Source organism: Felis catus, chromosome C1 (genome assembly GCF_018350175.1).
Source record: "Felis catus isolate Fca126 chromosome C1, F.catus_Fca126_mat1.0, whole genome shotgun sequence".
Lineage (NCBI taxonomy): Eukaryota > Metazoa > Chordata > Mammalia > Carnivora > Felidae > Felis > Felis catus.
Window position 1 is genome coordinate 132,180,444 of NC_058375.1, and position 25,679 is coordinate 132,206,122.

General features: G+C 33.6%; 1 protein-coding gene across 1 annotated transcript in view; it reads right to left on the reverse strand.

Annotated features, from left to right (window-relative positions):
- Window positions 1-25,679, reverse strand: part of LRP1B (LDL receptor related protein 1B) — a 1,940,511-nt gene that overhangs the window by 728,887 nt on the left and 1,185,945 nt on the right. The window contains exons 14-17 of the mRNA XM_023259298.2: window positions 22,590-22,770; window positions 16,457-16,676; window positions 14,355-14,544; window positions 4,858-4,980 (exon numbers count right to left, since the gene is read on the reverse strand). Coding sequence (XP_023115066.2) covers window positions 4,858-4,980; window positions 14,355-14,544; window positions 16,457-16,676; window positions 22,590-22,770 — 714 coding nt within the window. The remainder of the gene's footprint in view (window positions 1-4,857; window positions 4,981-14,354; window positions 14,545-16,456; window positions 16,677-22,589; window positions 22,771-25,679) is intronic.

Genomic DNA, 25,679 nt, shown 5'->3' on the forward strand with positions numbered 1-25,679 from the left:
CCAACTTCCAATGGGTTTTTGTTCATTTCATGTCAATTCAATGAGGATGACTGGAACCAGAACAATCATATCTCAATGGTTGCAATATGTATTTTGTTAACTCAGATTACAGAGTTAATCCAGCTGAGATAAATTCATAAAACTGTAATCTAGCCTGAACTAGATGAGAAGCTCAGAGGAATCAGTATTAATAAGACGTCAGTCACACACTCATATTTGTTTTATACCATACTCGGCAACCATAAACTCTGTGTGTACTTCTTTCACGTTTGAATTTCCTCATCTGAAAACTAAGAAGGTTAACATATCCTTTGAAAACCTTTGCCATTAAATATGAGAAATGGAATAATTTATATAAACACACTTTGAGTTCTGTGTAAGAAATGAGTAATTTTATGGTCTATCCTAATTTTTCCCATTACATTGGAAAGAAACCTAGGCAAGTTGCATGACATATTAGACATATAGTAGAGTTTTAAACAGTCAAATGCAACAACAAATTGTCAAAGAACATCTCACATGGTTTTGTTGATTTAACATTGTTTAGTCTAACAAGTATAGATAATATAATCTTCTTTCTTATATCTTTATATTGCATTGACGTTATATCATCAGTGAATTGTAGAGATTAGAAAGACACCAAGAATACAGAAACATTTCTATCTTTCACCAAATGTATAATTACATGTGTCCGGTCATGAAAACAAATTTCCTAACATGACTGCATGACCAATTCCGTGCACAGTGTTTCCTTACAAGCCAAATTCTCCCAATTTTTACTTACACAAAGATTTCCAATGGCTAGTATTTTTTCTACTTCAATATTGATATAGGTATAGATATGCCACCTCATAAGGAATCCCTAAGTTTTTAGTGGGGCATAGAGTGAAGGAAAAAGAAAAAATAATTTGGAAGTCAATGACCCAGATAATTATGATTCACACAATTAAAATTAAATAACTAATTAGAACATTTCAAGCTTAAAAAGTCATCAAGATATCAGTATCTGATGTATAGACCTTCTGTTTAACTCTTCAGTATGAAAATTAAGATGAAGGATAAAAACTCACAAGATCCCTGAAAACTCAGTCCTTTGATAACTTGACTGACACCATCTTAAGGGAATTTTGACTTTATTACAAGACCAATAGGACTTCATTTAAATATTCAGCCAAAAGTTTCTTTGATTCATATCACTAAAAATGGAATAAACCTTTTTTTTTCATGTTTACTTATTTATTTTGAGAGTGGGGAGGGGTAGAGAGAGAAGGAGGGAGAGAGACAACCCAAGCAGGCTCCACACTGTGAGTGCATAGCCCAATGTAGGGCTTCATCTCACAAACCATGAGATCATGACTTGAGTTGAAATCATGAGTCTGAAGCTTAACAGACTGAGCCACCCATGCACTCCAAGGCTGTCTATCTTTAGACAAACACTTTGCTCCCACAGTACTGACTGTGAGGTCTGTGCTTACCAAAAAAGGAGATACTTGCACTGTTACCTTCCATCCTTAGGAGGAAGTCTGGGGACAGACCAAGGTCAGGATGAGACTTGGTGGATGTCCACACATACTGTGTGTGTGTGTGTGTGTGTGTGTGTGTGTGTGTGTGTTCACCATTCAAAGTGTCAGATTTATTCAGAGGGCATAACAAAATATCTCATTTTATACCAGAAAAATAATTTTAGATGAACGTGTGGTAGACACTAAAAACTGAATTAGAAATCTGCATATAAACTATACATATTCTCTCAATAGCTAAGTTATGATTTAGGCTAGTGGACAACTATACAGATTTTACGCTGTTCAAAGCAATGCTTAATTCTTGTCTGTTGACAAACTAGGGGCCTCGATAGATCTCTTCTTTTCTGATGATAAATAAACAACAACAAAATAGGAATTACAAAATATTACCACAGAACAAAGGAAAACCACCTGATTACTCAAAGAAAGTATACTTCAAATAATTATGTTCTACAGGAATTGTCTTACAGGCAATTTAAAGATCCCACTAGTAATGAAAAAGGCTTTCCCAGAGAAGTAAAATTCATATTTGTGCTCTCAAGTATATTATCCCAGAATAAATAGTATTTATTAAATTAAATTAAATAGTATTTCTAGAAGTTTGAAGAAAATTTTTGTCTGCCCAAGAATTAATATTCAGAAGAATTGTTAATCACATATAAATGCAAAGGAGACTTATTTAGAAAACAAAAGAACTCCACAGTATACAAACTTTGTACTCTTTTCTTCTAAAGAAGCAACTTTAATACTTTATCCTACACTTCAGTGAAAATTAATAATTAAACAATGAGGAGCTAAAGTTTGAATACTGAGCAATACAACTAGTGAAGCACTGATTCAGGTAAAAAAGAAAACATTATAAAATTGATCAACAAACTAGCTATATATGTCAAAACCTGTTATATAAAGACAATGATTAATGATTCAAAATAATATTTTTTGTCAGAAATACTAAATTATAATAAGGAATGAAATTTAGGAAGATAAAGAGAATAATACAAAGAAAGCCAAAGTCCTCATCTCAAATGGTTAAAATTCAAAAGTAACAGAATTTAAAGCTGGTGTTATTATTCCAAATGCTTAAAAAAGATGTAAAGAAGATGCAACAAATTGACCATGGACTATGTGCTAAAATATAGAAGGGATCGTAAACAGTAAGGAAATGCACAAGTAGTGTGTAAAAATAGACCAGAAGTAACATCAAACATCAAGTAGAAAAATGAGGATAAATGGTTTAAAAGTCATGTTTACAAAGAAGATGTAGTCACATGATAAGACACTTATGCTCCAATTAAGTAAAAATAAAGCACAAGATAAATTATACCACGGTATGATCTAAAATTTGTAACACTGCAACATAAGTAAGAATTTGGTCTCCAAAATAAAATAATTTAGGGGCTAAATTCCAAATGTCCTGATTGCTAATTATGTGAATTTTGAAAAGTTATTAACTCTCAAGTCTTCATTCTGAATAATAAAGTGAAGAAGTAAAAGTATCTTCCTTATACGATTATTAACAGTTAATGAGAATCATGAAATCTATACAAGAATTCAATACATTTTGCCTATGATTATCATTAGTACTAGTAAAAAATAATAACCTCCAGGGATATATGATTAAAAGGAACAACATCAAAATGTTTTAGTAGTTTATTGCTGGATTGTAGCATTACGGGTAGATTTTTCATTTAAATTCTTTCTATATATTTCTCAAGTATTACCACATATTAAATCATTTAAAAAATCCTTGCGGCACCTGGGTGGCTCAGTCAGTTGAGCATCTGACTCTTGATCTCAGCTCAGGTCATGATCTCACAGTTTGTGGTATCAAGCCCTGCATAGGCCTCAGCACTGACAGCCTGGAGTCTGCTTGGGATTCTCTGTCTCCCTCTCTCTCTCTCTGCCTCCCCCCACTCATACCTGCACTGTCTCTATCTCTCCCAAAATCAATAAATAAAAACTTTAAAAAAAATCCTTTATTCACATTATTTCTTCTTCAGAAGAAATCAAATATTTCAGTTAAGTTGAAGTCTTCTTCATTATACTTATTTCTCCTGCCTCCCCAGAGACAATCATTATCACTGATGGAAAAATCCATTTATTTGTGTATTCTTTAACAATTTGTGACAGTTAATTTTATGTGTCAAGTTGTGTAGGCTATAAAGGGCCCAGACATTTGGTCAAATATCATTCTGGGTGTGTCTGTCAGCATGTTTTACATGAGATTAACATTGGAATCTATAGACTATATTAAGCAGATCACCCTCTCAGATGTGAGTGGTTCTCATCTAGTCAGTTGAAGGACCTGAATTGAATGACAAGGCCTACCTTCTTGCACATAAGAGGGATTCTTCCTGCCTGACTGCCTTGAACTGGGACATTGTTTGTGTTTTTTTCCCCTGGCTTAAGACTCCAACTAAAACACTGGCTGCTCTTCATGGGTCTTCAGCCTAACCAGCATTTGGACTGGAACTACGCCATTGGTGCTCCTCAATTTCTAACTTGCTGACTGCAAATATTGAGAGTTGTCAGCCTCCATACTTGCATGAGCCAATTCCTCATAACAAATCACTTTCTATACACATACATGCTATTGGTTCTGTTTTTCTGGAGAATCATGAGTAACATGCAACAAATTCAAATCATTCCAGAAGCATTTATACAGTATTCAATACATACATATCATTGCTCCTATTATTGTGGCAAGGGACTTGATATGTATAGACAGAACAAATTTCAAAAGGGCCACATGAGAATAACAAGATGCAACAAACTGAGGACGGTCAATACAAGTTAATAAAGTGCCTTTAATCCAGATCAATCAATCCAACTAATTCACTATTTTGATAAAGTCTAGGATTTCCCTAAGTCTCTTCTTTTGTCTGCTTCTTTTGACTTCACAACAAAGATAGATAATCAACCTTATTAACTATTTAGTTGAAGGTCTTACAATGTGCATCAACTATCATCTATATAACTAACAACTACACATCTATATAACACACAACTACACTATCATCTATATAATTAACAACTAACCTCCTAACAGTGAGGTTCCCTATTTTATGAAATAGTCTTCTGTGGCATATATATTTTACTAAACTATTATGCAGCAGTGACAAATACTCTGGAAAACTTCATCACTGGTCATGTTTTTAAATTAAATTAATTCAGTTAATTATTTGTAGTTTAAAAAGAATTATACCTAAGTGATTATCTGAATTTTCTCTTTCCAAGTTTGATTTTTCCCCCTTGGTTTCATATGCTTCTGTTCTTCAAAAATATATGGACAAACAATAAGTGTAACAAATACAAAAACACAAAGAAAACTTACATATGCAAGTTGTCCCATTTTCATCTAAAAGTTGATTGTCGGCACATGCACATACTCGGCCTCCTGGAATGGCTAAGCACAAGGTACTACAGCCGCCATTATTTACTCGGCACATGTTGTCACCTGTAAGAGGAGGGAAGTGAATGTGTCAGAGAACTGTGATTCCATCCAAAATTAGCCAGGTTAAGGTTCACATTCTTTCTAAGATATGTATGTAGGCATAAGAATGTACACATATACAAGCATATGTATATTACATATTCATTAATGTAGTCAGGATATCTTCTGAACACTAAGTACAATTCAGAAACATTTAAAAATATATGACACACTGGGAGATAAAAGGAATTTGCATGTTGGTTAGAAGATATAGAGGTATGTGTGCAGAGAAGTACCAGGAGACAGCAAGGTTACAGGACATGATGATGTCTGTCCAGGATAGCAGATTAGGCCTGGTATATTCAATTCTGATTTCTTTCTAAATTGGATCATTAACACTTAGAATGTGACTTTGGATACTGAGTGAACAGAAAGCAAATGAGCACAAGGGAAAGGAGTGGAATATACTTCCCTCTTGTTCAAGGAGCACATTGACATGTTAGTGCATTGATGAGTCCAAGAAACACAGGTTCTATCTGTGAAACTTTAAAAATGAATGGTCTTGTAGTGCCAGTAGAATGTATAACGCACAAGGGTAGAAGTGTTGACCCAGTGGACCATCCCAGTAGACCTAACCAGCAGAAGCACTGATAAGGTAAGCGATAGATATCAATAAAGCAGGGGAGATTCACAAAGGTATTATCCATAAACATCTGTGAGACACCCTCGGAAACTAAGATAAACCTGACATAAAATTTTGAAAGGGTTGGAGATTCTATACACTCTGAGTAATCATCATTTTGATGACATTTATTCGTCGAAGATGGAAAGGCAAGAAATAAAGCATATTTACTTCTATATATACCTATATAATGTTACAAAGAAGTCTATAACACTAGCAATCTAATTGGCAAAGTAAATGTCCAGGCTATTTAAGATTATGTTGCAGTTTTCAAGGTATCAATAAGTAACATTTGATTATATCAGAAACTCTAACTCAAACACTAAAAAATAGTTTTTAATTACTTAGAATGACTACACTAAAATAATGTAATCATTAAAGTTGTATTGGCAGTTGAAGCACAGTGCCAAAAAATGTGACTGGTGTGACAGATGAGACTATTGTACTGGGTTTGGTGTGCTATATAGCGAATATTAAGGAATGACTTTAAAAACAAAAAAAAAACCCTCAAAATGGTGCTATATACAATAAATATTTAACTCATTCTCATAGATTATTTTGTGTGTCTACAGGTTGCAAGAAACAATCTGAATTATATATTCATTTCTTTTCATTATTCTGAGAAGTAAATTAAATTTTGCATGTTTATAAAAGGTAAAAATATACTTGAAAGCTATGGAAACTAATAATTCAGGTTTTAGTATCAATTTCTGAACTCAGAGGATAATGAAGCTTAGTTCAAACTTTTTCCAACAAGAGATGTAGAAATTTTTCTTTTAAAGTTTATTTATTTATTTTGTGGAGGGTGGGCAGGGGCAGAGAGAGGGGGGGAGGAGAGAATCCCAAGCAGACTCCACATTTAGCACACAGACCGAAGCAGGGCATCATCTCATGACCTTGAGATCACGACCTAAGCCAAAATCAAGAGCTGGTTGCTTAATGGACTGAGGCACCCAGGTACCAAGAGATGTAGCAATTTTTTTAAGCAGTGTTCAGATACAGCCATGCTTCTTCCATAACCATAGACTAAAAATGTAATACTTCATAGGGAAATAGGTGTTCTCAATATTTTATGAATATTATGTACAGTCTAACTGTATATTCATTACTTTAGTAACATTCAGATTGGAATTTTGATTTAACCAAAGTATTTTGAGAAATATATGAAGAATTTAAAACAGTAAAAAGGAAGTACTGAAAGCAGTATATCATGTCACATTTTCATATTGAAAATATATGCTATGGGGGGGCCAGGGTGGCTCGGTCGGTTAAGCGTTCGATTTTGGCTCAGGTCATGATCTCACAGTCCGTGAGTTCGAGCCCCACGTCGGGCTCTGTGCTGACAGCTCGGAGCCTGGAGCCTGCTTCTGATTCTGTATCTCCCTCTCTCTCTGACCCTCCCCCGTTCATGCTCTGTCCCTCTCTGTCTCAAAAATAAATAAAACCTTAAAATAAAAGAAAATATATGCTAAATATCACATTATTATTTTTTCAATAGCATGATTCATGCTTACAATTCTTATTCAATATGAAATGTAAGTATTTAAAAATAAATTACCAATACTTGAACTTTTAAATATATTCCTTTCAATGAATTCTATACATTAAAAAGAGGAAGTGATATTTCTCTTGTCATGATAGAAATCCAAAATCTAAATTAATTTGAATAATTTCATATCTCTCATGAGAATTGCCTAAATCATATATATTCTTCAGTTTACTTCAACATATTTCAGATACAGCTCATGTGGCAGTTTTTATTGAATTTCTAGCAGGTTGCAAAACTTTTCATGTAAAAATATTCTCTTAAAAATATGATTTAATGACAAACAGCATTAAAATTTGTATACACAGGGGCGCCTCGGTGGCTCAGTTGGTTAAACATCCGACTTTGGCTTAGGTCACGATCTTGTGGTTTGTGGGTTTGAGCCCCACGTCAGGCTTGTGCTGACAGCTCAGATCCTGGGGCCTGTTTCAGATTCTGTGTCTCCCTCTCTCTCTTCCCCTCCCCTGCTCATGCTGTCTTTCTCTCTCTCTCTCAAAAATAAATAAACATTAAAAAATTTATATACCAATATTAATGAATGAGTGCCTATTAACAATCGATAGCTATCATTTTGAAAATTCACAGTGCATCGATGTCAGGGATAGTTACCTTATTTATTTATTACTTATACCATATATTTAATTCAATTTTTATAATAAGCTTTTAAGGTAGGCTTATCTCATATGCAAATGTGACTACTGAAGAGATAGGGTTTAAATGACTTTTCTAATGTCTAGAAATAAATAGTCCTTATTAAAAAACAAATAAAGTAGAATAAGGATTACTATAATTATTTCTAAATAATTGAAAACAAGGATTTTTTTATTCTAAAATTTATGCTCTTATACTCTTAACTCTTTTATATATGACAAAATAAAATTAAATCAATAAAGGACAGAGAAATAACACAGTGAAAACAACACAATGAAATCCTAGATTAAATTACTTTGGAAGTAATTACTTTTGAAAAAATCAAATAATGAAGGAAAACAAATAAGGAGTATCTTTTAAAAATAAGTTCAAGATAGTGGTCTGTCTGGGCCAAAATCTTTGTCTTTCCCCCCAAACCTAATATGTTAGTTAAGAGAAGTGGAATTACTCTACCCCCTATAGAGTCTCGAACAGACGAGTGTTTGATAAATATTAGTTAGTTGATGAATGAATGAATGAATGAATGAATTTTAGTTGATGAGTGAATGAATGAATTTTAGTTAGCAATATGACAGAAACAATCATTTGGGTGTGCAGATACAAGGTACCTGTATGTTGTTATATCTACGTCCATTTTAAGAAGATAAAGGGGCTTTTCTCATTTGCAGGTAAGTACGCATATACTCTGTCTACATACATTGCATTTCAAGGTAGATTATTTAAAGGCATATTACAATGCTCAAAGAACAGTAATAAAGATGTAGATGATATATGAAAACATTTCACAAGCTTATATTAAAATATTAGTGCTTAATTACTTGAAAGGATATATGCTCCCATGTTTATTACAGCATTATTTATAATAGCCAAGAATGGAATCAACCTAAATGTCCATCAACAGAAAAGTGGATAAGAAAAATATGATCTACACACACACACACACACACACACACACACACACACACACACACACACACTGGAATATTACACAACCATTAAAAGGATGAGATCTTGCCATTTGCAACAACATGAATGGACTTAAAGGGTATTATGCTAAATGAAATAAATAAGACTGAGAAAACCAAGTACCATATGATTCCACTCATAAATGGAATCTTTAAAAAATGAATAAACAAAAAGCAGAATGAGAACTATAAATACAGAGAACAAACTGATGGTTGTCAGATAGGAGGAGGTTGGAGGTTGGGACCATGGGTGAAGGGGAAAGGGAGATACAGGTCTCCAGTTATGGAATGAGTAAGTCATGGGAATAAGAAGCAGAGCATAAGGAGTACAGTCAATGATATTTCAATAGCAATTCTAGGGGACAGATGACAGCTATACTTGTGGGGAACACAGCATAATGTATATAAACTTCTCAACTCGCTAAGTTGTACACCTGAAAATAATGTAACAATGTGTCAGCTATACTAAAAATAATAAAATATAAGTGTTTACAAACTTTAGTAACTTAAAATTTGTTAATAAAGTATCTTTTATTTCTAGCAAATAACAAAATACATAAATCATCACCACAAAGGAATACTACTGTTCTATTTTATCTAAATTTTCATCAGAAGGATAGGAGGGAAGAAATCCCCTTTTCTACATGCTTCTTAGACTTCACTTCTCCAAGTTTTATCATATGTGAAGTAAGAAGTCTCTATACCTAATATGAAATATATAAACTAATGGAGATTTTGTTTTTCCTATTGGATGGATAGACAGTCTGACTTACAGTTTGGAAGAGAAATTAGACTTCGCATTCATCCTAAAAGTTGGAAAAAAAAACAGTAAAGTGGGATCCTAAATCCAGATACTGATTTCATCTAGGATAATTTCAGAGGAGTCAACTTTGAATAATGTCAATCAATCAGAGGAAAGGATAAAATGTGTCCTTTCTCTCTTTAGAGTTATATGCTCATTGGAAATTTGCCTTGCTTTGATGTTACTTTGTGTGTGGGATGCATGCATGTGTGTGCATGCACACATGCATGTTAACTGCATTAAGGCCTTAATTAGCCTTCTGGGTTATTTTTTGGTAGTGATTATTTCCAAAATGGAAATTTTGGAAAGATACAATTTGTGATGATGACCCTACCACTAAATATAAATCTTGGGGCACCTGGGTGGCTGAGTCGGTTAGTTGTCTGCTTTTGGCTCAGGTCATAATCTCACAGTTTGTGAGTTTCAGCCCCATATCTGGCTCTGTGTGCACAGCTCAGAGCCTGGAGCCTGTTTCAGATTCTGTGTCTGACTGTCTCTCTGCCTTCTCCCGCTTGCAGTCTCTCTCTCTCTCTCTCCACCTCTCTCAAAAATAAACAAACATTAGAAAAAACTATATAAACATGGGGGTGCATGTGTCCCTTTAAAACAGCATACCTGTATCCCTTGCATAAATGCCTAGTAGTGCAATTGCTGGGTTGTAGGGTAGTTCTATTTTTAGTTTTGAGGAACCTCCATACTGTTTTTCAGAGTGGCTGCACCAGCTTGCATTGCCACCAACAATGCAAAAGAGATCCTCTTTCTCTGCATCCTCACCAATATCTGTTGTTGCCTGAGTTGTTAATGTTAGCCATTCTGACAGGTGCAAGGTGGTATCTCACTGTGGTTTTGATTTATATTTCCCTGATGATGAGTGATGTTGAGCATTTTTTCATGTGTCGGTTGGCCATCTGTATGTCTTCCTTGGAGAAGTGTCTATTTATGTATTTTAGCAGCACTATCACAATAGCCAAAGTATGTAAAGAGCCCCAATGTACATTGATGGATAAATGGATAAAGAAGATGTGATATGTGTGTATATACACACACACGCACACACACACACACACACACAATGGAGTATTACTTGGCAATCAAAAAGAATGAAATCTTGCCATTTGCAACTGCGTGAATGGAACTGGAGGCTATTATGCTAAGTGAAATTAGTCAGAGAAAGACAAAAATCATATGACTTCACTCATATGAGGACTTTAAGAGACAAAACAGATGAACATAAGGGAAGGGAAACAAAAATAATATAAAAACAGGGAGGGGGATAAAACAGAAGAGATCCATAAATATGGAGAACAAACTGAGGGTTGCTGGAGGGGTTGTGGGAGGGGGGTGGGCTAAATGGGTAAGGGGCAGTAAGGAATCTACTCCTGAAATCATTGCTTCACTATATGCTAACTAATTTGGATGTAAATATTTAAAAAAATAAAAAAAATAAAATTAAAAAAAATAAAAAAATATATAGAAATGGGCATTTGAAAAAATAACAAAAATAAATAAATATCTTACTAAACCTACACAGTAATGTTGTTAATGGACATGACATGCATTACTTTAAGATTACTGTGTCTTTATACTAGTGCTTTGTAATATAAAATCTCTGAATGCTGGGTTGTAGAATGTAGTCAAGAACTTTATATATATATAAAAAAGATTTGCATACATTTATCAATGACAAAACTACAATGATGGCAGAACAGACATACTCATTTCCTTCTATCTAAAAGTATAGTAGTTATATAGGGTGCCTGGCTGGCTCAGTTGGTTAAGTGTCTAATTCTTGATTTTGGCTCAGGTCATGTTCTCACTTGTTGGTGAATTAGAATCCCTCATTAGGCTCTGCACTGATGGCACAGAGCCTGCTTGGAATTCTCTAGCTCCTTCTCTCTCTGCCTCTCTGTCTCTCTCAGAGCTAAATAAACTGTAAATGTATAGTAGTTATATACTTTTCATAAAATTGGCCACATAAATTAATCACATAAAAACACTTTGTGGTTAGACAAACCTGAATTTGAATCTCAGTTTATCCCTGGCTCATTGTTTCCTGAGGGCAAAGGGCTACACGTGCCTGTACATTGGGATTTTCATATGCACAACAGGAATCTATAGTATCTACATTAAACATCTCTTATGAGACTTAAATAATGTTTGACCCATCTCCTGGAAGTTAGAATTAGTTAGTTATTAGGTAATAAATTTCATGTATTTAACATAGAAGCTAATAAATTATTTTTAATTCTATATAGGAAACTAGTCATCAACCCGTTTTAGATATTGCACTTAGTTTTGATGATCTCATTCTCTTAAACATGGGGAAAAATAAAAGTGTGCTTCTGAACCTAGAGAATAAACAGATAAAAGTATGTTTGTAGTATACAATTGTTCTACTTTATATGAGGAATTTCAGGAGAGGATTATAAAAATTTTTCTAGATATCTAATATAAGTGAAAAAGAATTAAAGTTTATTAATTAAATCAGAAGAAACAACAGTAGCATATAAGAAAAAAAAAAAAAGGTTTTGGCCCTAAATCCCTATGCATTACTTAGGAATTCATTTCTAGGGGTAGCTTTCTGTTTAGTGTGATTATATATCTACCTTCCTGAAATTAGCTGCTTTATTAACAAGTAATTTGATAAGAGTCTCTTCTGATCTGGAGAGGTCAAATTAGCTGACTAATTTTCTGACACCAAGTCTAAAAGAGTTTACATGGTACATTAATGACATTCCTGGATATTACTCATGGTATTTCTGAGGGGTGGTGTGTGTGTGTGTGTGTGTGTGTGTGTGTGTGTGTGTGTGTGTGTTAGTATCTATTGTGTGTGTATATATATATTTTTTTTTCACAGATACATGTATAAATACTACAAAAGTTTATACAATGTAAACAATCATATACTACAGTCTTTCAGAGAGAGAAAATATAAGACTATATAATACTAGTTTATTACATTCCATGAAGAAATAGTGATCTGTCCCTATGGAGGAAATTGATTTTTTATTCAAATGCAGCTATTTTATTCTTGGAAGAATAGTCTAACAAGACAGTATATAACCAAGTTTGTGTACCACTGATTATGTGTTTCTAAATATTTATTAATATTTAATGTTCACAAATTATAAAGAGAAATACCATTTTCTCTCTCATAATTTTCACTGAAATTATAACATGGTAAGATAACAGGTCTGCATTTGAACATCTGAGAGCTTTTTACTTACTTTGATTAATTTAGGAAAAAAATATTAAAAATTTAGATGCTAAGTCAGTTATCCAATTTCAATGTCTACTGACTAAATGAAAAATATGTTGTCCAGCATCCTTACCATACTATATTACTTATTCAAAAGATTTGGCTAACTAACAGTCAATCCTTGGCTACCAGAAGACTGGTTAGGAATCTAAGAATAATTGATTTTTTCACCTAAGTTTATGAAAAATAATCAATTTGCCCAAACACATTCTCTCAGTAAGACGGAACATAATGGTTTCTACAATAAAGATTGTATAAACAGGTGAGTAATTAAGGCTAGATTCCCATTTTAATGTGCCTTTAATGGAAAATTTTTATAAAGCACTTTAAAAGCTTTGTCCATCTAAGAGATAGCTCTGAACAATTATATGTCAATGGGATTGTCTAGAACACCAGGTATATTTCCTCATGAAACATAGCAATAAGTTCCATATATTTTTATTAGAGGCATGTGCTTTGTTAATTGTGACACATTATTCCTTTGAATATTTACTTAACATTCTTCTATGGAAGGAAACATTAAAAATATGCCTCCTTATAGAGAAATGATAAGAAGAAATTAATTAAAAATGTGTGGGTGGCACTGCTCTAAGTAATCACAACAGTGATTTAATTCTTACGGGAATTTTATGAAGAAAACATTTCTTTGTTAAATCTTTCATGGTATGTCTAAAGTTTCAGAAGAAAAAGTGTTGGAACCTGGATTTAAGCCCAAGTCCATTTTACAGTAAGCCAGGTATTTCTTCTCTCACATGTTGCATAAATTCATTGAAATGTATGTCCATTTAACTTCCACAAGAATATCTCTAAATAAAAGAAAAAGTAACTATCTAGATTCATAACAAAAAGTCTTCCACATAATTTACTAAGCTTTTTTCTTTGCTTAATACCTAAATTCTGAGTCATGCGATTTGTAGATGGCCTAATAAATATTAATAACTCATGTAGATAAAATACACAATGATATTATGTAATTTTAAGTAGACATTGGTAGATTATTTCACTTTCATACCCTTTAAAATAATTAAACGTTCTTTAAATCAATATGAAACTAATCAGATAAATACAGTAAGATGCAGTTTACAAAACTCTTTTCATTTATCACATATCTTAAAATATTTTCAAATAACATTCCATTCCCACTAAAAGTTTTTCTCACTTCTCACAATACTCTTGAAAAACATTGAGTGCATTTTTTTTTTACTTTAAATACTTTAAATACCTCTTTTGTGAAAAGGACATGAAAAAGAAAGCATTTGACAAAAACCTTGAGCTTCACTCAAATAAAATTCCCCGTTACTTGCTTAGGCTGTTTTGAACAATAAATAATAAATGTTTATGGTGACAAAGTCCAAGATTTGATTGACTTTGGAGTGACTAGACACCTTTTATCATAAAACATCAGTAACACTGTCAAAATAAACGCTTTTGCAAATACTGTGAAGTATTATTTTACGTAAAATTCAGAAGCAATTTTATATGGTTTTTAATACCTTGTTGTTTCCGTGGATCATAAATCTGAAGCCCAAACAGGGGTGGTCTTTCGTGTCTCAGTAATGTCACCTCATTCGTTACCAAATCTAATTGAAAAATGGAACCATTCATATAATCAGTCCAGAACACATAATTCCCATGATGCGACAGTCCAAAAGGATGGTTCAACTCTTTCCCACTGTAAACAATCTGTAAAATATAAACACATTGTGAAAAATCTAAACTGACCTTTAGAAACATAACTATTTAGAGAAAATGACACTCAAATAAGTATAAAACATAATGATCTAACATCTTAATATATTTTCCTTCAGTATATTTGAAAAATGGATTTCACAATGTGAGCATATTTTCATATTTTTAGGACGTGTTATTTTAGGGAGATTCCATTTGTATTTCATCCATTTAAATGCTCTCATATATGACATTACTCAAATGGTCACAAAGTGCAAACATTAAAAGGACTGCCTGACACTCTTCCTTGTCTCTGTTCTTTATGATATTCCAGTATCATAACCTGGAACAGAAACTGATCTGAGTAATTAGTGTCATTATGAATATTGTGATATTGCTTATCCAATACCCAAGGAATAAAACAGAGTCTTACACAATTGGAAGTGAAAGGGATTCTCCTACCTAATTGGGCTAATGCAAATTGAAGAAATCTAGGAAATGACAGGGAGGGAGGTAAAGATTTTAATTTTGAACTCAGAAACATTTATTAGTAGTAAGTAGCTAAACAAGATTCACTAACTTCAGTTTTGATTTTCTTAGTATATCCTTTATGTTCTAGTTGCATTTTGTTGTTGTTTAACTGGAGCACTCATGTGATAAGTGCTGTTTTTACATGTAGGTTTGTAGAAGAGGAATAAGGAGTAACACCTCCGAACATACTACCTTTCCACCTTTCACCATTTATAAAATGATACTGTATACAGTATGAAAAATAATTTTGTACTCCACTTAATATTAAAGTATTGAACTTATCTAAATTATGTGGGGTTGGAAATTCCATTTTTGCTACTTTTATCTTAATTCTTCATATCACATTTTCATATATTGAATAATCGAGACAGATTCTTACTTTTATTTTGTCACATCCATGAATGTTAAAATATGCTAGCCATTAAAATGTTATCTACATGGTGTATATATCAATCCCTTCAAAGGAATCATAAATATTCACCTGGCACCTCTTAAAGTATGTGACATTAGGTTAAATGCCAATCAATTTTACTATTGGGGAAAAATATTAAAAGCATGGTTAGAGTCAACCAATGATTGAAATTGTCTTAGCTGATTAATGTAATATTTATTTGTCAAACAGAATTCATAATGAGGAGGCTTGGCCCATCGCGCAATCTTCCTTTCCAAAAAGAAGGAAGTATGGTATCATACTATTATTATCTTATCAACGGAAGCATTTTGATAATTTCTAGCATTCTATTTTCTGTTATTTAACTAAACATGTGAAGTCAGTTCATAATGTTATATGCATGCAGGTTATTATAAGATGAAAAGTAGAGGTGATGTTTTGTCAACACTGCCTCTGTCAGACAGTCAACTCCATCTTCAATTTACCCAAGAATTTAAAAATCACTTTGCAATGGTCTTACCAAAAGAGGCAAGAGGAAGTTGATGTGTATTCACAGCAATAACCCTGAAGTTCAGTTCAGTTTCAATTCCAATGTCATGAAGTTCTTTATTCAAATAAATGCACTATAATTACTTTTTCATAATATATAGGTTAATTTTCAGCTGCAAATATTAAAGATATTTGAATAGAGTTGGTTGCTTGGTCATAGCAAACTCATCAATAATGTAGAAAAACTGTGTTTTAAAACAGCCCTGATATCCTGAGAGCTTCTTTTTAAAATCCCACAAATCCTGGCATACCACAGTGAGCTGGCCTTGGTCTCCCGGAGGCAAGTGCCAGCTGCACTACTTAATGCTCAGCCTCCTTTAGCCACCCCACAGAGACTACTGGCAGCCACCTCAGAGGGGTAAAAATAAACTTGAAAGTATTTTTAACACAGCACAACAAGGCTCTGTGAAGAAGCAGCCTGTGAGTTAAAAAAAAACAGCAGCATTTGTCTTTTACCTTCCTGTGAGTTCCATTCAAAAACACTTTTTCAATATGATCATAATAGGCGTCACACCAGTATAATGTGTTGGTGTGAAAGTCCAGAGTTAAACCGTTTGGCCACAGCATCTTTGAAGTCACAAAAATCTGCCGATTGAAGCCATCCATCCAGGCCTTCTCGATCCTTCCCACGCTGTCATCTATTTCATCTTCCTCCCAGTCTGTCCAATACATCCAACTAAGACATTACAAACGAGAGTGCACACATGTTATTTCAACGAGCCACCTTATAGAGGGACCCTTCTTCAGCCTGGGCACTTCCATAAAATCTAACTACATTCTGATTTGTTTTTCAACCAAATGCTCATCTGCCAAAGGGAGGGCACATCTGTGAGGTACCCAGGGAAGTACAGATGTGTTCAGTGAAGCCAGTCCATTTAGACACATTAGAGAAAACCACTACCACGATGACCATAATTACTGGCCTCATTCATTGTTTAATCTAAGAGTAAGTACCAAATATTGATTTTCTTTGGTGTCAGTACCAAGTTTGGAAATTGATCTTTGAGGTGTTACTATTTTTAAATGTTACCCCTTTCATAAAACATACAATCAATTGTGTGATTGAAAAGCAGATTGACTGACACGAGAATGCATGGTGCTATTAATGATCTACTCCAGGCTTTATTTAATCTCAGATGAATTATTATTTTTGTAAGACAGGCAATTGGATTGCCTTTGTACTAAAAAGTATGACCATACTGGGTTTATCTGGTCAAGCCTAATTTGTCTTCCTGTTGCAAATTATCTATGCTTTATTGCTGCTTATTATTACCTCAAAATCCACAGAAGATGATTTAGCTGCACATAAGTTTAATAACATCAGGTTGACTGACCTTGAGATTTTGAGCTTTAATTTCTATCTCAAAAAAAAGCTTCTGCCTTTAAAAACAAGTGTTTTGTGTAAGCTATAATAGTGGGAGAGGGGGCTTGAGGGAATGTTCCAATTCCTTCATGATTAAGGTTAAAACCCTCCACATGTGTTATTCTAGGGTCATGTGAAAGTTCCATAGTTATTAATTAAAGTGTAGGTTTCAATTCAGTTGCCTCATATACAACTTTATAAAGCTCTAAAGCTTTTCTAAGCTGCTGACCTTAAAAATGTCCGTAGTAGATCCTCTTCCTCCCACATTTTGTGGACCCTAAAGAATTTCAGAGGTCATTTGGGAAAAATCTGTATCCATGACTAAAAATCCTATTGAGATCTAAACAGGAAGATTTGGAACAAGTGAGGATATAACACACCATCCATTATTTTGTTCCAGTTCAAGTGTTTAAAATTCCCGTGACAGTTTACAATTATGTTGATATGTCCTTTTAGACATGAAAATTATTGATATTGGTGAATTTTATTAAGTCAAAATACATTCTAATCCTAGAAATAAACATGGAAATATGTTTATCTTGCTTGCATGTTCTTCAAGTGGTCTCAATATTGGGACAAAATTAGGAACAAATGAAGCAGTCATTCTAGTTGCTCTAGTCCTATGCTAGTTTGGTATGAGCGGTTGACTTCAACTGCATAAATTGAGTATGCGAATGAGAAATATGCAACTTTTTATATTTCTGTTAATACTTTCTTGAAATATTAAATATGGTTAGTCAATGCAGTTTTATTGTTGTTGCTAATTTACAACTTGTTAAAATTGCAATTATCTTCCCCTCTAGTTTTTCTTTTGACCATAGTGACACTCTTTTTCTTTGATTCTCCAACCCAAATTACACATATATGCAGACGCAAGTATGGGTAATTCTGGATAACACAAGCATATTTTATGTTGTTTTGCTATTTGAAGAAATTGTTGTGATCTGATCCATTATCTAAGATTATCTTTATTCAAATACAATATAAGATAAATATTTAAATAAGAATGCCAATGTAACAAAAGCTACGTATGTGATTATCAATTTCATTATGCAATGAAAAGTTATATTGTAGAAGACTTATAATCAGTATGAAATGTGATGATTCCTAAACACATAAAATAGGAACTATAGAAAGCAGAAACTAATGTAAATTATTTTTATATGTGTGACTTGGGTATTCATTAAATAAATATTAGATTAAGCGAGCCTTCTGCTAATATGGCAAGAAAAACTGCACCTCTATTTTTCAACTCCTGTTCAAATACAATTATTTGATGAAGTCTATCTCTAGCCTCTCTGTCAAAATAAGTTATTTCCATTGTTTCCTCGTGACATTTTTTTAGTTATTTTATAGTATTTATTGCACTTAAGCCCTGTATTATATATGACGTGTCACATGTCATATGCTTTCAATTAAAAATTAAAATAATTAAGGTCAGGGATTATTTCTTATTCATAATTGTATCCTACAGCACTAAGCTTGGACTATTGATGTTAATAATGTACCCCAATTAAACAGTATTATGTGGTGGACCCTAGAAATATTTAAATCCTTAAGCACTTCTCTGCCATAAATTTCACAGTTAAAAAACTCAATTTAGTGTTGCCATAACATCTAGCAGTTAACTTGAGAGCAGGTACGATTAATTGAGATAGGGATACTGGAGATCATGTTTGAGGGAAAATATGTGCTCAGCTTTGGACACATTTACTATAGATAATATTTTGATGAGTCAGAACTGAAGATGCAGTTTTCTAAGTTATTGACATTAATTATGAAGTGTGAAATTATTGGAACAGAGGGAATTCACCTGTAGCTATCAGCTTGAGAAACATGCCATCATAACCAATTCCTCCTCCAGCTTTATCCCCATTTCAACAATTGTTGAGACCTGCCAACTGTATTCTTCCAGTGTCTCTTTTCTGTTCCTATTACAAATGCCACAGTCTGTCTCTTATCCATTTTCAAAGGGAACTCCTAACAGGTTGTTCACATATGCCTGTCATATTGCTATCACTTGTCTTCCTAGGTCACGAATTAAAAAAATGTGACGTTTATTCTCAAAACCATCTGATTACTCTGTTGTCAGAAAAGAAAATCCCATCTTTTAATCCCAACATTGAAGGTTTCTGCATATTTCTAATTTATTCTCTATGTTCCTTCACATGCCCTCTGCTTTAGGCTTAATGAACTTATCTCATCTCAAAATGGCCATTAACGTCCCTGCCTCTAAACAAGTATTTACACTGTCCCTTCAGAGGACAGTGACTAACCTTATGACTGCACATCCTAAGACCCTGAGATCAAATCTACTTATCTGCAAATCCTATTCATTGTGTAAAGCTCAATTCTGAATTAAAAACCTCAATTATTTTTGAAGAACATTATTTCATTCTATTTTATAATACAGGTAATGTGTGTGTGCATGCACACCAAGCACATTAGGTTTCCTACATGGCAGTTAATAGTATATTTGAATAAAGAATTATATGAACATGTTCATTACCAATTCTGTAATTGTTTATAAATCTCTGGATGAAGTAAATCTCTAGAATGAGTAATTTTGTTAATAAGCTATTATGGTAGAGAAAACCTGTAATGCTCTCCTTCTGTGTATGGCTGCAAATAGATATTATGGTAGAAAAACATGTTAATAAATCAAGTGTCTTATTTTGTAATGTTTTGTATAAAGTTACACTGTGCTATTTTAAATGGACTTTTCCAAACTAAAGTTTCTTCTTTTCTTTTTTTTAATTATATTATGCTCAAGCAATAATTGGGACAATTAAATTCACATGATCCCAATTCTACTTCTATGTTCCAATCCATTCTCCCCAGGAAAGTCAGATTCGATTTTTTAAAATATAAATCTGATTCTCACTTCCACATTTTACCCTGCACCGAAGGCAAAGTACAAAGCTGTCATCCTGGTGGACAAGTGCATCTCCGTCACTTCTCCCCTTGTTATCAATGGTGCAGCTCCACTGTCCTCGTTGCCATTCCTCACATTCAAGCTTTTACCCAAATTAAGATCTTCAAATGCACCATTTTCTTGATCTGAAATCCTCTTTCCCTCACTCTCCATTGCCAAGTGCTTCTCTACAATTACATCTTGGTTTAAATGATGCCTCCTCAGGCCTTTCAGCAAACCTACTGAAATCAATTTCTACCTATTAGTCTCCATCATGTCATCCCGTTTGTTTTCCTCCTCCATTCTGGTCTGTTGAAATTATGTTAGTTGCCCATTGGGCACTTATTTCTCATTCTATCTACCTACCCTCCACCTCATAGACAACAGAAGACGCTTCATAAGGATTAAGGTTATGCCTGTTTTATTAACCACTGTATACCTAGTGCAAAAGTCTGGTGTAGTATATTGCTAGGAGAAAAAAAAATATGTGTGTGTGTGTGTGTGTGTGTGTGTGTGTACAAATATGTGTGGTTTTCAGGTTGGTGCATAATAGCAGTGTTCTATTAGAAAATGTCTGATGGAAGAGGTAGAAGAGTCATTCTTTGTAGCACTAGAGCAAATACAGAGTCAGCTAGTAGATATTACAGAGATGCAGATATTGCGTCAATGAGTCAATTTGAGTTGCCCCCAAATACTGTCAACTATGTAGATGCTATAGGTTTCAAATCTAAGTTGGATGCTTGTCTATTAGAGAAATACTGGATGAGATTCCTGAATAGGAATTGAGAGATGGGACTAGTGGCCTCTAAATTTCCTCCTAAATCATATGATTCTATGACTTCCATTTTTGTGTCATCTGAAAACCATGAAGACTCTAACTATCACAAAGTATTTCTCTAACAGAATACTGAGAACAATAATGCTGTTTTAAGATATCTTGCTTCAGGAAGATGTAGAAGACGTGTGTAATAAATAGTTTCTCAGATTGCCTTGATTTAAAGGTCAGATAGATGGTTTGGTTTTAAAGGCCAGGAATAGGACAGATAATTACAGAATTCACACATAAAATCACTGAAATTATAATTATGTCTTATAAAAACACATACAATGAGTTCAGCCACTGTTTAAATGTCAGTCAAAGGAAGCACCGTAATTGTGTTTGGAGCTATTCTCAACACAAACAATTCTAGGAACTATAATCTGGTGATCACAGTTTATAAGGAAGCCACATGTTTCCTATTCAATGAAGTATTTTTTGTATGTGTGTAGTAAGGTGTAAGGTATGTTCATTTTGTGATGCTAGTCTCAAACAGTGAAATAGAAGACATGGGGTTATAAATGTCACATATAACAACTGCACTTTTAAAATATGTAATCTATTCTTTTAATTCTGACATTCTGTTAGGAATGTTCATAGTTTTTTAATATTTCTATATGTACAGTGTTGTTTGTGTTCAGGTAATAGCTCTGAATACAAATAAAAGGAAATAAATTTACGTGAGTATTGCATAAACTATTCCATCCTAAAACACGTGGTACATACCTCAAAATGATTTCACTCTATGAAAACTATGATTATGCTAAAATTATGTGATTACTAACCTAGACTAGTAAAAATTAGTGCAGTATAGAGGTTATGAGTAAATTCTGGGATATACTGCTTGAGTTTAAGTATCTAGTTGGTCACTTAATAATTGAATGATCTTTTGCAAATCAATTACCTTTTTCTTCTTTATAAATCAAGGATGAAAATTGCAACTAATTCAAAGGATTATGGTGAGAAAAAGGAAAGGAGTATAGTGAACCTATCTAACAAAATGCCTGGCTCACAGTAAATGTATCAAAAAATATAAATAAAAATCTTTGTTATTTTATGAATACATTAAATTTTAATGCCCTTTAAAATTAAATTGATTGATTCTTTCAATCGATTATTTATCTTGGTGTCAGGCAGTCTAAAATGGAGAAGTATGGTCTTTATCTGAGTACATCAAAAATATATCCTTTATACAAATAATCTGTTTATTTCAGTTAAATGTATTTTGGCACATTTAGTTAGCATATTTTCTGTAAGAGAAAATCATTAAATGAGTAGCTTTCCCAATCAGGCCATTCATGTGTGAATTTAAATCAAACTTACTGCTACTAAATATAAATATATATATATATATATATATATATATATATATATATATACACACCACACATATATATACATATATATATGTATATATATATATATACATATATATATATGTGTATATATATATATATATATCTTCCTCCTATTAGTCTAATCAAATATTACGTACCCATTAACAGGATCCACCACAATCCCTCTGGGATGGGACATTTCTCCCTCTAAAAGAGTCTTCCGACTCTGAGAAGCTTTTTCTAGCCTGGCCACATTAATGGTCTTCCTATGGCCATCATTTGTCCAGTAAAGGTTATTTCCGATCCAGTCCACAGCAATTCCTTCCACATTATCAAGATCTGTAAAAAGCAAAAACAAGAGAACAACACATTTCACAACAGTGTCCACTACTTATGTTCTACTTAATAAAATGTTTAATTTAAAGAGGAATGAATTCTGATTCTTGGATTCTTTATAGGTTGTTTTGGAAAACATCACCATTCCACATAATATTTTTCAATTTTACTTTGAACGCCATTTTATGTGAACAGCAGATCCTCTATATTTTAATTGAAATAGTGATCTGGAGAAAAACAGGAAGTGCCAACACTTTGAAGTGAAAAAAGGGAAATGCCAACACTTTAAAATGAAGGCTTATTGTCTATTATCACGCAAGAAGTGGTTGGATTAGAATAAAAATCCAAGTCCCATTATCCTCAGTGTAGAGATCTTTAAAACTGCATTATTCCTCTGATGAGTCCTGCCCTTGCTGTAAGTGATGAGAGCACAAAAGGGTAAACGTTCTCAGAACATAGATATAGACTATTTAGGGGAAAATCTAGTAATAGGAACAAGGACTATGTTCAAAAAGTAAACATATTCAAACTTGGAATATGTAATCTGAATAATCAAAATAATAAGGGGGTGGCACCTGGGTGGCTCAGTTGACTGAGTATCCCACTCTTGATTTTGTTTTAGGTCATGATCTCACAGTTTCATGAGGTCAAGCCCCACCTTGGGTTCTGTGCTGACACTGTGGAGACTGCTTGGGATTCCCTGCCTCTCTCTCTGCCTTTCCCTCATTTGTGTGTATATGCATGCACGTTCCCTCTCTCTCTCTCACTCACACAAAACTGGATAAATTTTTGGGATGCCTGGGTGGCTCAGTTGGTTGAGCTTCTGACTTTGATTCAGGTCATGATATCGCAGTTGGTGACTTTGAGCCCTGTCTGGGGTTCTGTGCTGACAGCTTAGAGCCTAGAGCCTCAAGCCTGCTTCAGATTCTGTGTCTCTGCCCATCCCTGCTTGCACTCTGTTTTTCTCTGTCTCTCAAAAATAAACTGTTAATTTTTTTTAAATGGATACACTTAAAAATTATTTATAAAAAATAAAATAATAGGAATGCCCTCCTGCCAAGAGATGAACAGGTCCAGCAGAAGCACATCTCTGAAAGCCCAGAACAGGCTTTCATCATGGAACTGCATGAACAGTAAATCTCAAAGAAACACTAAAATATTTCTCTATATCCTAGACTTATATTACAAAGGATACTATGACAGCCTTCTGTAAGATACAGGCAGTGATAATCCAAAGGAATATTATTAATATATAAACTTATACGAGTTCAACTAATTCAAATGCTTTACAGAAAGGGAAATGCCAACACTTTATACTCAAAGCTGATTGTCCTTCATCACACAAGTAGTGGCAGAATTAGAATAAAAATACAAGTCAGTGATCCTCAGCATAGAGATCTTTAAAACTGTGAGATCTTTAATTCCTGTGGTGAGTCCTGCCCTTGCTTTTTGCCATTTTATGAACCACCTTCCGAACTGTTCACGACATCCTAAGGATAGTTCACTTTTCTAATGCATGAGAAATTACCGGGAACTCCTTTTCTTCTCTCGAAACCAAGGAAACCTTTGTCTCTTTTTCCTCCCTGGTATGAGGTAGAGAACTGCAACTCATGGGGCAAAGCAGGACATAGTAATACACTAGAGACAGAACTGTGCCTTCACACACCACTGGCACATCTACGTGCCATTCCCTCATTTGAACGTGAAGTAAATGTTTACTATTATCATATTTTTTAATCACGACCCTTCTGGACTTGGAGGAAAATAAGATTTTCTTACGTGACCCTTTCTGCTCATCAGCATAGGCCCTGACTGAGGATGACTAATACAATGTGTGATTTGATCTAACTGAAAATCCCATTATAGTGAATCAGATATGTTTTCTCAATTTCACTAAGCTATCTGCTTCATTACCATCCAGGATGAGTCATTTTCACAGGTTAATTGTGTCTATGCTTAGAAAAAAAAAACTTTAATTTTGTCTTTGCCATATCGACACTTAATTTTCCTGAGCACTTTCCAGCTCTGGAATAATGGGAAAATAATAGCTGTTTATTCTTTTCCTTTATATCTATCATAGTTTGTGGTTGATTTTTATCTTGTTAGTTGGTTTTCAAAAACTGTATTACATTTGAAATCCATTCCAGCATGGACATTTCCATCTTCAATAGCCCTATTATTTTTATAACTTTTCCTTTTGACATCTAACTTGACAATTTTTATTCATTTTTCATTGGAAGCAGTTGCAGTACTATCTGGATTGAAATTTTGTTGCTGACACTTGGGTAAGCACCTCAGTCACTCTGATCTTTAATTTCTACACTCATTAAGTGAAGATAATAGCACCTACACCAGAGGATGATAACAAGGGGTAACCTAGCTACTGCATGTAAAGCACTTAGCATACCTGCAATATTGTAAATTCTCAGTATATGTTAGTTTTTACTCATTTAGCGGATAAAAACAATATTCTATATATGTCCTGACTCTTCTCCTTATGAGTGTTACTTGATAGAAATATACTTTATGTTTATCTCCCTTAAATTTATGATTTAATTTTTCCTTGCATTGTGACCAGTGGCCAACTTTAACTAGAAATAGTATACGTAGAGTCAGTTGTGAATACATAGTGAGAGTGAAATGGAATTGAATTTCAAAACTGAGTGAATCCTGTTCCCAATTGTGTTGTTTGCTTTTTTTTTGGAAAATGAAATTCTTGAACAGCATAAAGTAGTGATTAAAATTATAAGTTCTGGAATTACAAGGCCTAGGCTCTGCCACTAATTGTATCTCTAAAGTGCTTATCCTTTCTATTCTTCAATTCCCTAATCTTTAAAACAGGTGTAATGTTAGTGTTTAATTCATAGGATGGTTTTAACATTAATTAATATATGTAAAATACATAAAATAAT